Below are 16,384 nucleotides of genomic sequence, written 5' to 3' on the forward strand. Positions count from 1 at the left end.
AATATATTTAACTTACCCCGATTCTAACCCACTATTCAATAAATAATCACAAATTGCAGCTTCGACCGGTTCAATTCCGCTTGGAATAACCGTTTTTTCAACCTACAGTTTTGCATACAAATTTTTGTCACAACAACATGATAAAAAATAGATTAAGTTTTCTTTTATTCAACTTACCTTCTGCTTCTTCTTCTGGGGTGCAGGACATTCCGAATCCAAATATGCATCTATAACACTCTCTGGTGTATAGATGTTAGTGACATCCTTTCTCTCCATTTCCTCCCATCTTTTGTACTTCCTCCATCTTCTCTTCTTCAAATTTTTTCAGTTCATCATATTTTGCTCTACATAGCTCTTCATCTCTTTTATTTCACCCTTCATCCAAGTTTTTCTCAACCATCTCCTTCGCCCCCGTAAGTTCACTCCTCAATTCCACAACCTCCTTGACAACTACATCAATTTTTCCACCCATCAACAGATTAAGTTCCCTCAACACCTCAACTTCATTCACCATTACATCTATCTTTCCTTCCACTTCCCCCTTATGCCTCTCAAGTGTCTCTTCGACTCTTGATTGTCTTTGATGATTATCAAAAAGGATTTTTTAATATCAACCAATTCACACATCAAAATGTCGAATTTACTCTTTTTTCCCTCACCGTAATCCCCCTGACCGTCATCCACCCCTCCAACCATCTCTTCTTCCTTCTCCACTGCCTCATCTGCTTCCTCTGCATCCTCTACCTCCTTGACAATAACCTTCAAAATTAAATTTGTATTAAGACATTGATTATATTCTTAATATTATTTAATTATATTTATTACCATATCTAACTTCCTCGGTCTATCCAACTTAAACTTCACCATCACTCTAACCATCTCTTCCTTCCCCCATGCACGGATGTGTGCCACTCCGTTTCTTTCATAAGTCGGCAAACTATCATAGCCCGACCAAAAATCGAGCAGTGCAACCTGCATTTATAATAAAAGTTATCATTTTATATAATAAATATATTATCATTTTATTATATAAAAAAAAACAAAAACATTCTTCAACTCAGTTACCTCTAAGATTGCTATGCACCTTTTGAGGTATCTCTGGCTGCCATTTTGAAAGGTGATTATTAATTCAATCAATCTCGAATGGACATATTCAGCCAATTGAATTCACCCTTCAAGCCTTCATCGCAAATGAGCTTCATATTGTCCTTGTTCGTTGACGTATCACCCGTTGGACAAAGAAATATCCCGACAAGGTACAATAGAACTCGGGCCTTCAGGTCATCCCCCCGTAAGATCCACTTTTGATATCCTCTTCAACTTCAGCATATGTCACCTTCTGATTCAAACCATATTTGGAGGCAAGTGCTTTCCAGTTCTTACTCCTACAGACTTCTACAACACTTTTGCCTTTGTTTTGTACCCCCAAGACGGCTGCGGCAGTCGATACCCCCAGAGGGAATGAATAATCACCATATTTAGCAATACATTATTTGACATCAAATTGCTCCATCAAGGATCAATACAATTCCCTCCGAATTGGTCGATCCCCTAGTCCTATCAACAATCCAAACCCCATTTCCCTCAGCACATTCAACTGATCCTTCTCTTTGAGGTGTTCAATTAATGAATTCACCCTTTTTATGCTGCACCTTGTCGACACTTCCAACATTTTTTAACAATATATAATGTTATTGTTCTTATATATCTTGTATCAACGTATTTACAAGTTTAATGAATACCTTCTTTTCATGTTCTTTCCTCCGTTCTTTGTATTCTTTACTCTCATTCATTGACTGTGTGATGTAAGGTTCCTTTTCAGCATCACTCATTGAATTCCATTTCGACCTCACAACTTTTGTCACCTAATATTAAGCATAAACATTTCTTAATCAATACATTAATGCTAAATAATACTCAATGTCAATTTCATTTTACATATCGAACCGCTGTGTGTGTCATCTTCCTTCATCCTTTTGCATTCGGCCATTCTGTCAACATTTAAAATTTGTAATCAATTTAAAGTTCTTAAATACTTTAATTCAATTAAAATTTCAACAATAATAACAAAAAGACATTGATACTTACTAAAAGTACATATATCCACCCTTTGGTTGCTATCCACCCATTGATTTCATTTTTCCTTCATATATCAATTTGTGTAAATCAAATCAAATACTGCTTACATACACTTTATATTCAATATACAAAAATCAATAATCACTCTTGTGGTAAAACGGTTGGTCTTCAAAAGAATTTGAATGACCACTACAATAAGTGTCGGCACATTTATACAACCTAAAATATCATTTTCTACCTATAATATTATATTATATACAGGTATCCATATTTATTTTCTACCTAGAATATCACTTTCTACATGTAATATCATTTTTTACCTATAATATCATTTTTTACCTATAATATAATTTTTTTACCTATAATATTAAATAAAAGTATCGATATTTATCATCTACCTAGAATATCACTTTCTACATGTATTCGGTCTCAAATACTTCTTTACTTTGAAAACCCTAAAAAACAACACATAAAAACCTTATTTCCAATTACTGTAATAATAAAAAACTAGGGTTTCAACAACGTACCTTTCGATTCGACTGCAACAACAAACAAACAAAACTTCGCCGTAGAAACGCCTTCTGAAATGCAGCAACAATTACATTTCGATTTTAAAAACTCTATCTATTTTCAGAGGAAATTTAGCTATGCCTTTATATTTACACCGGATATGTTATTTATATTTAATCGATACAACTACCTAAGTGTCGATACTTTACTGTCAAGTGTCGATACTTTCGATAGGATATTTACCTATTTCTTTGAAAGTATCGATAATTTATTACGCGTACTTATTAAAGTATCGACACTTTCAACATATCTGATAACGCTTTACCGGTTTTGTCATTTTGAGAACGGTTTTGTCATATTTTTACCTATTATATTGTTATGGATCGATACATTTTTTAAAGTATCGACACTTTATAGGCGCTATAACTTCTCTTTTAAATTCCAAAAGTGTTGATACTTATATTAAAGTATCGACACTTTCAACATATCCGATAGTTCTTTATCAGTTTTGTCATTTTGAGACCGATTTTGTCATATTTTTAACTGTTATATTGTTATAGATCAATACATTTTCATAAAGTATCGACACTTTTTAGGCGCTATAACTTCTTTTTTAAATTCAGAAAGTGTCGATACTTATATTAAATAATCGACACTTTTAACATATCCGGTAGCGCTTTATCGGATTTGTCATTTTGGGACCGGTTTTGTCATATTTTTACCTGTTATATTATTATGGATCGATACATTTTTTTAAGTATCGACACTTTATAGGCGCTATAACTTCTTCTCTTTTAAATTCCAAAAAAATTTCGATACTTATATTAAATTATCGACACTTTCAACATATCCTGTATTTTTTACTGATTTTGTCATTTTTGAGACCTCTTTTGTCATATTTTTACATGTTATATTGTTATGGATCGATACATTTTTTTAAAGTATCGACACTTTATAGGCGCTATAACTTCTTCTCTTTTAAATTCCAAAAGTGTCGATACTTATATTAAATTATCGACACTTTTAACATATCCGGTATCGTTTTACCGATTTTGTCATTTCGATGCCGGTTTTGTCATATTTTTACCTGTAATATTGCTATGGAGCGATACATTTTTCATTTGTGGCGACACAAACCAACAAGCTAAGTTTGTCGGTTGCCAAATTTTTAAATATTTCTTCATGATTTAGACCTACTACATTATTATTACTTAATATTTCCAGTAGCGCTAAACCAAATTTGTTAGATATATTATAATGTATCAGGTAATGCCGTATATTAACCCGCTTTTCCTGAGACAATCCTAACTTGGCTAATTTTTCTTAGGATAAAGTACATAAATAGTTTTTCGATTATAGAATAATACTTTATTAAATCCATTATTTATTTAAAATTACAAAATGATCCATGGACTATAGTGTGTTGTTTTGTTAAATCTTTCAACTATTAAAAGTTACAAAGTAGTCATCCAATTATTTAATATATTTCAAACTTGTCCTTTTATATTAAAAAATTTACAATAATATGAGTCGGATGTTAACATATTGATTGAGATATGATAATGTTTTTAGATTCTAAAATCAGTTTTAACATATCTTAGTCAACATATTAACATTCAGCTCAGCTGTCGTAATTTTTTAACAGAAAAATACGAGTTTGAAATATGATAAATGGTCATATGACCATTTTATAACTTTTAATAATCGATGGACTCCACAATGCAACACCCTATAGTTGGAAGATCATTTTGTAACTTTTTATAATTGAGAGATTCAATAAAATATCACCCTATAATCCGGGACCATTTGTATATTTTACCCTTTTTCTTAAAACACTTACCAAAAAATTTCTATTACCAAATTTAACCACCCTCTTGTTATCTATTACCATATATTGATAATACCCTTCGTCCCGAATCTATTATTGTGTTTTTCCGTAGTTTTCTATGGTAGACAACGCCAAGCTAAGAATCAAAACAATTTATAAAAAGGAAAAAGCTTTTCATCTACCTCTTCTCTCTCTCTCTAGCCTCTGCCTCTGCCTCCTGTCTCTCTATTCTTCTTTTTGTCGCCTTCTCTCGGAGAGAAGAGTGGGCGCTGGGAGGGCAGAGTGTAGGGACTGTAAGAGTTTTTCGCCGGCGGCTGCCGTAGTACTGCTTTATATTTCCAACGGTTCCATTCTGGGTTTTCTTTCCTGTCGTAGGTTGCTTCGTTCCCACGGCGAAAAAGGGGATTTGTCTTTTTCATGATACTCTGTAAGATGTTTTGGTTAATGCGATTCTCTGGATTCTTTTCAGCAGCAATGGTGATGATTGTTCCATCTCCTTCGTTCCAGTCATTTCCAACGGCTGAAGCCATTGGGTCATCTCAACGCGACACCAATCTCCGGTTACCTTCATATCAGCCGTCTACGTCTCCGCACCCACTTGATGATCTGTTCTCTTTTCGAAAGGCGTCGGAATTTCGCAATGCCGAGAAATGTCGCTCCACTGGTCACGAAATCACCGGCGTTTGCGACCCTTCTTTAGTCCACCTGGCCATCACTCTCGATGTGGAGTACCTCCGTGGCTCAATCGCCGCCGTTCACTCCATTCTTCAGCATTCGTTGTGTCCGGAGAATTTCTTCTTCCACTTCTTAGCGAATCTGCTTGAACCCTGCGTACGGCGAGTGATTTATTTAGATTCCGATCTGGTCGTCGTTGACGACATCACAAAACTCTGGAGCACCAGCCTTGGTTCAAGAACAATCGGCGCGCCGGAATATTGCCACGCCAACTTCACGAAGTATTTCACGGCGGGGTTCTGGTCGGGCGAACGGTTTTCCGGGACATTCAGGGGAAGGAAGCCGTGTTATTTCAACACGGGGGTGATGGTGATAGATCTGGTGAAATGGAGACGGGTCGGGTACACGAAGCGCATCGAACGGTGGATGGAAATCCAGAAAATGGAACGGATCTACGAGCTGGGTTCGTTGCCGCCGTTGCTGTTGGTTTTTGCGGGACGAGTGGCGACCATCGAGCATAGATGGAACCAACACGGGTTGGGCGGAGACAACGTGAGGGGAAGTTGTCGGGACTTGCATCCCGGTCCTGTTAGCCTCTTACATTGGTCCGGTGAAGGTAAACCATGGGATAGGCTCGACTCGAGACGGCCATGCCCGCTCGACGCATTATGGGCGCCTTACGACTTGTACGGTCACGCACATTGAAACACAAGGAGGGACAAGTCACCGGTGAAATTCCGACCAGTGGTGGCCCTGTGATTGCTGGTTGTTAGCCAAATGCCAAAAGTGACCGAATGAGTGAATTTGGCGGTGCTTATGCATTCATTGGAAGAATCTATCAGTTTTGGAATTTGGATTAGAAAAACAATAATTTGATGATGCCTACTGTAATTTGCTCTTTCTTTTTATACTCCAAATAAAGTGATACATTTACATTAGAAAAATTAAGAATAAAGTACTAAAATATCCCTCGATTAGAGGATGTTATTTTATTAAATATTTCAATTATTAAAAGTTATAAAATGATATAGTGTACTACTTTTTTAGTTTTCTGATTATTAAATATTACAAAACGATTATTTAATTATTTATAAGTTTTAAATTTGTCCTTTTTTGTAAAATAATTTGTGATCGTCTGAGTTAAATGTTAACACATTAATTGAGAAATAATAAAATTTAATTCGTTATATTTTGTGGATCGACTTTCTATTTACATTTTATCTTTAAGTAAATGTTTGAAATATTATATCATCAAATCAGTGCTTAAAATCAATAACAATATCGGTAGATATCATTAAAATATAATTTTATTATATCATAATTAACATGTTAACGTCAAACTTAAATGATTATTAACTTTTATCATAAAAGATGAATTTGGAATATAGGAGTGATCATTTTATATCTTATAATCAAAAGATTGTTTTATAATTTTTAATAATTATAAAATTTAATAACGTTATAGTAGGGAGATTATTTAAGTATTTTGCCCAAAAATTAATTGTAATTGCAGTTTGGGTTGATGGACACCTTTTGCCTGGCATCACACGTGGCCAGTTGTTTTGGGGAATCATCTTAAGGTCAGTCAGCACCGCATGATTTGTCCCATTTTGGGATCATCATGTTGATCTAAAAGTCTTAAATTTGGTGGCATTGTGACATCAACCTCCATGCGGCTGCTTTGGATCGTTCTCAACTATGAAAAGGGAAATGTTTGAATTAGAACTTGACCTAGACATATCAACAGCTCAATTCATTTTGAAGGTAAATTACATAATTACTCACTTAATTATTATTTTGATAATTTACTGTTGATTCGTTTTGAATTTTTTTTATCATTATAAAAAATAAATAGAACTACCGGCATAATAATCTCTTACGTTTTTTTATAATGATTTGACATGATCTTTTTATAGTGACACATCAATATCATTGTTAATATTTTAACTGTAGAATATTAAAATTGAATTAAAACGTAACATTAGGTATAAATTTTTTTGACAATTTCTTATAGTAATCCTATCTTAAGAGGAGGGGAAAGGGGTACTCCAAGAAAAGAAAGAGGATTATTTCTAGTGAGTCTAGAACCTATGATTTAAGGTAATAAAGATGATCAATTTAGTCAACCGGTCAAATGTGTTTGCCCAATTTTGGGTATAATTTTGAATAACAAATAGTAATTAAGTGAACAAAACAGAGCTAAAATAATAATTAGATGATTAAATATGAAATTTATCCAAATTATTAACCGATAATGGGATTTAGACGATTCCAGAAGCAGAGAAAAAATAACTCGAATGTGTCAGGTTTAATATATATTTGACAGTGAGTTTTCATGGCTGTTCTGATATTAGAAGCTCTACCATATGGAATCATCAATTATGTTAATACTCCAACTTAAGTATAGGAGAATGAACCAAATTACATTGAACATAAAGCTACCATGAAGTAGAGACCCCTCCACAAGCTTACTCCATTCAGGGAACATGTTGTACATGGTTCTTGCTACCCCCACCGCGATCGCAATCATGTTTACCATCATAATCGTCATTGGAAGAACCATCATGAAGCTCCATTTCATTACGTATAGCTCGGCAAACTCATCGTCTCCGTCGTATGGGGTGGCGGATTTGGAAGTTAACGTAATTGCGATGTCAACAAAAACATAAGGTCACATTTAAAGGCGGAACTAAATAGGGACATGTGGAAGCCATGGCCCTCAAAATTTGAAAATTTTAATTTTAGACCCTTCAAATTTTTAAAAATTAATTTGACTTCCACAAAATTTTTAGAAATTTATATTAACTTTTAAAATATTTTAATGTTCTTAATTAAACCCTTCCCATAATTTTTAAAAATTCATTAAGCCTCTCAAATTAAAAAAAAAAATGTTAGTTAGCTTCTAATTTTTTAAAAAAAATATAAACTGATTTTTTCAGAATTTTTGAAAATTTTAATTTAAACCTCTATTTTTTTTAAGTTTTAAGTTGTCCCTAAACTCTATCATCAAGTTTCGTCACTAGTTACATCGAGGTATTGCACTATAAACTGTACAGAGAATAGGGACACTGCAGGCAGAATGCAGTAGTCTAGGAGAAAAATGGAAGTGAAAGGGTGCATTCCCACATTGAAATAGGCTACCCTCTGCTAGAATTTCATTCGACGACTAGCGAATAAGGTGGTGTTCCTTGAAAAGAATATATCAACAGAACCAGTTTCCCATCGAAGGACTCTGTAAACCATACAGAACGGTCCTCCAAAAAATGCAACCTGTACCTAGATACATGGACCCTGTAAACCATCAAGAGCTCTCATGCTTCCATCAAAGAACATCGTGTTATGATTTGCATACGGGTCATTCGGGTCGATTCCCTCGAACCTTTGTGGGAATTGAACATAACAAATCCTGTCACCACCCCCTGTCAAGCATAAATCACATCCCTTCCCTGAGAGCCAATGAATTGTAAATATGGTGATCGCAGTCAAGATTGAGGATGAATGGCCCATTCGACATGATAGCACTGGTTCAAACCAGAGCATTCATGGCCCCAGCTTTCTTATTGTGATCATTAGCCAGTCATTTCTCACAGGATACATAAACTAGCATAGACAACCTTATATCAACTTCTGTTGTGTCAATCAGGTTCTCTCCGTTAGTGTTGACGAAAACGGGTAAAGAAAACGAAAGAACACGAGAATTTTACGAGGTTCGACAATGTGCTTACGTCCTCGGTGCCTAGGCGGCGCTAGAAGTTTATTCAATGATGTTTAGGTCTAGGTACTCTCTTTATAATAGAAAACCCTGGTACATAATTACAAAATCAACCCTGTACCGTACCGCGGGGACTACGCCCCCGCACCCACAACCCACATAATTTGTAACCCCACAACGAGACTTTCTTTGTAAGGACAGTTGATGTTCGCTTCGCTCACTCCGCTCCATCTCCTGTCCTCTTACTGGTATATTTATGAGCCATACCTAACAAATCTCCACCTTGGCGAATATCCTCCCCTTGGAAACTTCAATGTGGGTTGGGTTACCTTGCTTCTTTAACAACTCGAAACATTCAACAAGTCCAAGCAATGCTTGAACTTGTCTGTCGTAACAGACTTGGTGAACATATCAGCGGCATTCTCATCAGTATGTACTTCTGAACAAAACCTCCCAGATGCAACAACTCTCTGATCTTGTGGAACCTTACATCAATGTTTAGTTCTAGCACGATACACCTGATCTTAGCCAAGTGAATAGCACTTGATTATCACAAAGCAACTGAACTCCACCTTGTTGAACACCCAACTCCTTCACTAAACAGTAAGCCATAAGCTTCTTTTGCAGCTTCAGCCGCTGCCATGTATTCAGCTTCAGTTGTAGATAGTGCCACGACAGATTGAACAGTAGACTTCCAGCAAATAGGCCCTCCACCAAGAGTAAAACATACCCTGTCGTAGATCTTCTATTATCCAAGTCACCTGCATAATCTGAATCCACATAACAACCAAAGGATTATCCGCGACTCCAAAAACAATTCCATGTCCACAGTACCCTTTAAGTACCGAAAGATCCACTTGACTGCATCCCAATGTTGCTTACCAGGTTTAGACTGTACTTACAAACTTGACTAACAGCATGAGTAAATCAGGACGAGTACATACCATCGCATACATCAAGCAGCCAACAACATTAGAATACGGAACATTTGCCATATTTTCAGCTTCCTTATCTGTCTTAGGGCACTGTTCTGATGAGAGCTTAAAGTGATTCGCCAATGGAGTGCTAACTGGTTTCGCGCTGCTCATCGCAAACCTTTCTATCATTTTCTCAACATAACCCCGTGAGATAGCCGCAGTTCCTTGGTCTCTGTCCCTGCAAATTTCCATTCCAAGAATTTCTTTGCAGCACCTAAATCTTTCATATCAAATTCCTGATCAATAAAGTTTTCAAACCGAACATCATCCATGTTCTTCGCAGCAATCAACATATCTCAACATACAGTAATAGAAAAATAAAAGAACCATCAAGGCTCTTAACATAGACACAACAATCATACTCACATCGGTTGTAGCCAATCTTGATCATATAGGAGTCAAACCGTTTATACCACTGTCTCGGAGACTGTTTTAACCCGTACAAAGATTTCTTCAATCTGCAAACTAAATGCTCGTTTCAGGTTGAGTGAAACCTTCAGGTTGCCGCATGTAGATCTGCTCCTCTAAATCACCATGCAAAAAAGCAGTTTTAACATCCATCTGCTCTAAATGCAAATCCCAACTAGCCACCAATGCAAGTACTGCTCGGATTGAAGTGTGCCTGACCACAGGAGAAAAGATTTCATCATAATCAACTCCTTTTGCTGTGAAAAACCCTTCGCTACCAAACGAGCCTTGAACTTCTCCCCTCTTTTTCTGTTACTGCTGGTTTCTTCTTATACACCCATTTGCAACAAATCGGTTCTTACCTCAGGAAGGGGAACTAACTCCCATATGCGATGTGATTCAAAGACTCCATCCTCAACCATGGCTGCCATCCACTTGTCGTTTTCCTGACTAGTAACGGCATCATGAAAAGTAACTGGATCATCATTGCTAACAGTAAGTGCAAAAGATACCAAGTCTTCAAACCCAATCTGTTCGGAGGATTTATATTCGTCCGTCTCACCCTGTCTCTGGCGAGACTATAATCCTGCAAATCATCGTAGTGGAACCACCAGAAGTCGGTTGAGAAGTTTCTGGTTTCTCAACTGGAAACTGCTCGAAATCTACCACTGTCGTGTCTTGCTTCTGCTGCAACTAGACTGTCATCAAAAACGACATCTCTACTAATCACAACTTTCTTCGGAACTGGATCCCAGAACTTGAATCCTTGACACCTTTCTTGTAACCCAGAAAAATGCACTCTTTCGATTTTGCATCAAGTTTGGATCTCTCATCAGCAATGCACATAAGCAGGACAACCAAAATCCGTAAGTTATCAAAACTAACATCATGACCAGTCCATACTCTTCTGCAACTTTCCCAGCCAGCGATGCCTTGGCGATCTGTTGATAAGGTAACACGCCATGTTAACAGCCTCAGCCCAGAAGTGTTTGGGAAGCCGGCATTCAACCGCAAACATCTGGCTCTTTCATTCAACGACCTGTTCATTCGTTCCGCAACACCATTCTGTTGTGGTGTCTTGCGCACTGTAAAATGCCTCTGAATCCCATGCTCCTTACAGAATTGTAGGAACTGTGAATCTGTGTACTCCGTACCATTGTCAGACCGCAAACACTTGATTTTTCGTCCTGTTTGGTTTCTACCTCAGCTTTCCACAGCTTGAACTTCTCAAAACTTCAGATTTCTGTTTCAAAAATACACCAAACTTTCCGTGAAAAAATCATCAATAAAAGTAACATAGTACCTAGATCCACCCAAAGACGATGTCGTGGAAGGCCCCCATACATCAGAATGCACATCAAGAATCTCTTGAGTTGTGTGCTTCGCAGTCTTGAAACGGACTTTAGTCTGTTTACCAAGAACACAATACTTGCAAAAATCGAGCTTACAGCTTTTGACACCATGCAACAAGTTTCTCTTGTGTAATTCTGCCATACCACGTTCACTAAGATGAGCAAGGCGCATATCCCACAATTTTGTCGTATCATCACAGGACTCAACAGAGTGAACTCCACCTGCAACGGTACTCCTAACAATCTGTAGATTTCCCTGCAGTCATCTTGCCTTTCATCACAGTCAATGCTTTAACAATCCGAATGGTTTCCCTATCCTCGTCAGCCTTAGGGATAAAACCATTCTGTGCAAAGTGCCCAAGGAAATCAAATTCTTCTTCAAGTCTGGGATATGTTGAACACTCAACGTCCGAACGGAGCCATCGTGCATCTTAATTCTGACATCACCAATACCAACAATATTGCAACATCGATCATCACCAAATAAACCGAACCAGAATTAACCGGCCTGTATGTCGAAAACCATTCCCTATTTGGCGTGATGTGATAAGAACATCCAGAATCAAGAATCCAAGCATCCGTCAATTGTGTCGTTGAAATAGAAAGCATATCACCCTCACTGCAATCAGAAGTATCATCCTCGACACGTTCACAGACTTGGATGAGCCATCACGCTTCTCATCAGTCTGCTTTTTCAACTTCGGACAGTCTCGCTTCATATGTCCCGCCTCCTTGCACTTGTAACAGTGAATCGTCTTCTTATCCCTGGATTTGGATCTGGAATTCCGCTTCCCGGACCCTACCTTCTCTGGCTTCCGTCCACGATCTCGATTACCCTTGATAGCTATCGGCTTGAGAGCTTTCCCTGCATTGCTTCCGCTGGTTGTGAGCCAACAAGGCTGCAGTAATCTCCTCAACGTTGATAGTCTCTTTCCCATATGTAAGAGTAGTCACCATGTGTTCGTAGAGGAAGGCAACGAACACAACAGAATCATCGCTCTGTCTTCATCCTCAATTTTCACATCAAGCCGAGCCAGATCAGAAACGATTTGATTGAAGACATTCACATGTTGCGCCAAATCGTGATCGTCTGCATCTTCAGCCCATACAACCGCTGCTTCAGATACAGTTTTGTCGTTAAGGATTTGGACATAAACTGACTTTCCAACTTCCTCCAAATTTCGTCTGGAGACGATAGATGCATGACGTGATACATGACCTCGTCCGCCAAGCATAATCGTATGGTTCCTGCCGCTCGCTGCTGCAATTCTTCCTAATCTTCCTCATCCATCGACGCCGGCTTTGTAGGTCGCAAAGCCTTCAAGATCCCTTGCTGCGCCAATAGATCCTTCACCCTCGTTTGCCATAATCCGAAGTTACCCTGACCATCGAATTTCGCGACTTCGAATTTTGCTCCTGACATCTGATACCAATTGTTGACGAAAACGGGTAAAGAAAACGAAAGAACACGAGAATTTTACGAGGTTCGGCAATGTGCTTACGTCCTCGGTGCCTAGGCGGCGCTAGAAGTTTTATTCAATGATGTTTTAGGTCTAGGTTACATCTCTATTTATAATAGAAAACCCTGGTACATAATTACAAAATCAACCCTGTACCGTACCGCGGGGGCTACGCCCCACACCCCAACCCACATAATTTGTAACCCACAACGAGACTTTTTGTAAGGACAGTTGATGTTCGCTTCGCTCACTCCGCTCCATCTCCTGTCCTCTTTACTGGTATATTTATGAGCCATACCTAACAGTTAGCTTCTGCACCGTAAACCAATTGGGCATTTGGTGTTTCGAGCATTGCCTTCAGAGAAAGCTAAATGTTAGTATTTGAAAATCAAACAAATTCAATAAACCATTAATCTTGCATAATATACCTGAATAATCCCTGCATGATCTCCTTTTGAATGGTCTGACTCTGCAGAGGCCCATGTTCCAGGCCAGTGAGAACCATCTGACATCCAAGTAGCCACAGGAATCTTAATAGGGTATGAAAAATTGCCTCCCATTTCCATCTGTTTCTTCTTTGCTCTAAGCTATTCATGAGCATTGTAAGCATTTGATCTCCTCCTAATCGAATCCTGCAATAAGTTAACCCTCAGTTTGAATTCATTATAATATCTCTTCACTCTCCTCCTCTCCCTAAGGAAATCAAGCCTCACTTTGTTCTTCGAAAAGTCGCGCTTCTGCCCGAAATATGCTTCAGGGTCCATGGATGTATGTCGTATTTCCGGAAGAAAGGAACCTAAATTCTAGCCTTCGATTGTCAGAAGAGATCCACCATCATCTGAGAGATAACAAGCAAGTTTTTTTACTGGACAGCCAACAACTAGGATCAAAAGGATGGTATTTGCTGTGACAAGAGGCGGTTCTTTTTCAAGATCAGCCGTGGAAACAAAAACATCGATGCCTGGAAGGTTGGACCTCTCTTTTGTGTTACAGAGGATTAGGGGACTCGAATCGCTCCTTGAGGACCGAGAGATCAGTTATTCTGTTTACAGGACAGAGTTTAGGAAGCTGATCTAGTATACATAACCACATTGCATCACGGTTGGGGTGCCTAATCGTCCATGTAAGAAAGAAACTCAGAGCAACAAGACGGAGTATAATAAGCCATCTGCATACAACCAAACATGTATAAATTCAAGATTCAGAACAAAATACAGATTCATAGCTCAACTAAAATCAAAAAGTTGATTAGACTATAGATTACTGCAGCATAAAACTATACAATTTGTTGGTACTTGAATTGAGATAACTATACATAAAATTTATCACGCTTGAAATTAGTTTCTCTCTCACCATTAACACATTAATGAAGTAATGAACTACAAAGCATGAAATATCAGTTAATCAAATCTAAGAATTGAAATTATCTGTATGGACTGAGAAGTGCAGCAGAATCTCCAACCTTTCTAGTCAAAGATCTTTTACATCTCTCTCCAAAGTCTGGTGGATGCTCAAATCCATTAGCACCAGCTCGAACCCCATAACCATCCTTAGGCCCCGTAACCATGCTTCTCCCACTTTCTTTTCCGGCTGAAGAAACCGCTATTGTCACCGGAGAAGAAGCCTATTTCACCATCTTTTTACTGTGAATATCCCTTCTCCGATACAAAACAACCCTCAAATTTTGAAGGAAAGAAAACAATAAATAATACCCAGAAGAAGAAGAAGAAAATACAAACAGCTATTTTTTAAAGCTGAAACGGTCGATATTGTTTTATTTTGTACATGCCTCGGAATGAAATCATAAAATTTGGGTAGTTTTGTTGTGCGGTAGTCTAATTTAAGGTTAAAAGATATGATTTTGATGTATAACTAAAATTATTATAAAAATCATAATATTTAATGTTTAGCAACCTAAAATTTTATTTTTTACTAACATTTTAGATTATGTTCAACTTAAAATGTTGTTTCTTTTATCACATTTTCAGTTACACACAAAAATCATTGTTTTTTAGTCCTAAATTAAATTGTCGTTCCTTAGATTTCTCCTAAAAAAATATGGATCAATCGGTTCAATTCTTTTGCCTCAATCTCTTGCTATGTGAGCTTCATAATCTTTTTATTTTCTTAATATCAATTTCATTTTAATATTTTCTTGTTTATAAATTTCTTTATTTTTATCCTCTTTTTAGCACATTTTTAAGATAAATGTCCGAATTCAAATGTATATAAGCTAAAAACAACATGAGAATACTTGACTACTTTATCAATCAATAAATCCCAAGTATAATAATATTTTTAAAATAATAAGTACACAGTTGCTCCTTTCCAAAACTTACATAACTTAATGTATCTTCTTGTGCGTTGAATGACAATATCTTAAAGTAAAATTGTAGGGACGAAGGTTTGAAAAAATTTCTTGTATGAGGTATTGAATTTTTTTTTCTAGTATGAAATGAGTAGTGTAGGGGGAAGTCCGTCGGAGAATTTGACATCTTCGTAAAGTTAACTGAAACAGTCGGCGTCTTCTGAACATACAACAAAGGGATGCTTGATTACCCACTTGACTTTTATTGTGATCAAAGAAAATGAGTCTTTGGTCGAGAGGGAGCTAAAGGTGGGTGACGATTTCCTACCCGAGTCAAGAAAGAAAGAAAAAAGTCTCAAGTTGTTAAAATGGAAGGTGGAGGAATGAAGATGCTTAACCGGCCAGGATAACTTCAGCAAAGACGGAGATGAAAAACTTGATGACATTAGGTGCTCCAGTCGACTTTCTGGAGGCATCAGATTCTCCAACCGAAATCTCAGAATCTAACCTATGCAAATGGTCCACGTATTCATCGTATTCTCCAACAACAAAATTTGCTAGGCTGATAGAATAACTCGTCACCATCTAAAATGGAGCACGAAAGCACAGCAGCATTGTCCCCCACGTTTCTATACAACTGTTCTTCATTTAAAAAGGCGACATTGTTTTCGAATAATAAGTTCATTCGAGAGAGATCATGCAAAGATAACTTAGTTAGGAGACAATGAATCGAACCCAAAACAACCGATTCATAGATGTTGTTGCTCAATTGTTGATCATGACTCAATCGACATTACAACAAAACAGGTATATAACGGCGTTTGTAGCGGCGTTTTCAAAGCAAACGCCACTAAATTTATACATATCGTGGCATTTATATCCAAAACGCCACTAAATAATAACATTAACGGTGTTTTTCACAAACACCGTTAAAACTCATACTTTAGTGGAGTTTATTTGGCAAACGCCGTTACAAATAAGTACTTTAGTGGCATTTTTAAACAAATGCCGCAATAGAGTACATATATCGTGGCATTTTTAGACAAACGCCATAATAGGGTACATATATTGTGGC

The 16,384-nt window shown here is 37.3% G+C and overlaps 1 protein-coding gene and 1 pseudogene across 1 annotated transcript; one reads left to right on the plus strand and one right to left on the minus strand.

Moving 5' to 3' along the window:
- The first annotated feature begins 4,628 nt into the window (after positions 1-4,628).
- On the plus strand, positions 4,629-5,799 carry LOC120165329 (probable galacturonosyltransferase-like 7). Its single transcript, XM_039174877.1, has one exon. The coding sequence runs from the start codon at positions 4,835-4,837 to the stop codon at positions 5,795-5,797; it is 963 nt and encodes a 320-aa protein (XP_039030808.1). The 5' UTR covers positions 4,629-4,834; the 3' UTR covers positions 5,798-5,799.
- A 2,495-nt stretch (positions 5,800-8,294) lies between these two features.
- Positions 8,295-15,894, minus strand: LOC120165398 (annotated as a pseudogene).
- Positions 15,895-16,384: the final 490 nt, after the last annotated feature.

Source organism: Hibiscus syriacus, unplaced genomic scaffold (assembly GCF_006381635.1).
Source record: "Hibiscus syriacus cultivar Baekdansim isolate YM2019G1 unplaced genomic scaffold, ASM638163v2 tig00111582_pilon, whole genome shotgun sequence".
In the NCBI taxonomy this organism is placed as follows: Eukaryota; Viridiplantae; Streptophyta; class Magnoliopsida; order Malvales; family Malvaceae; genus Hibiscus; species Hibiscus syriacus.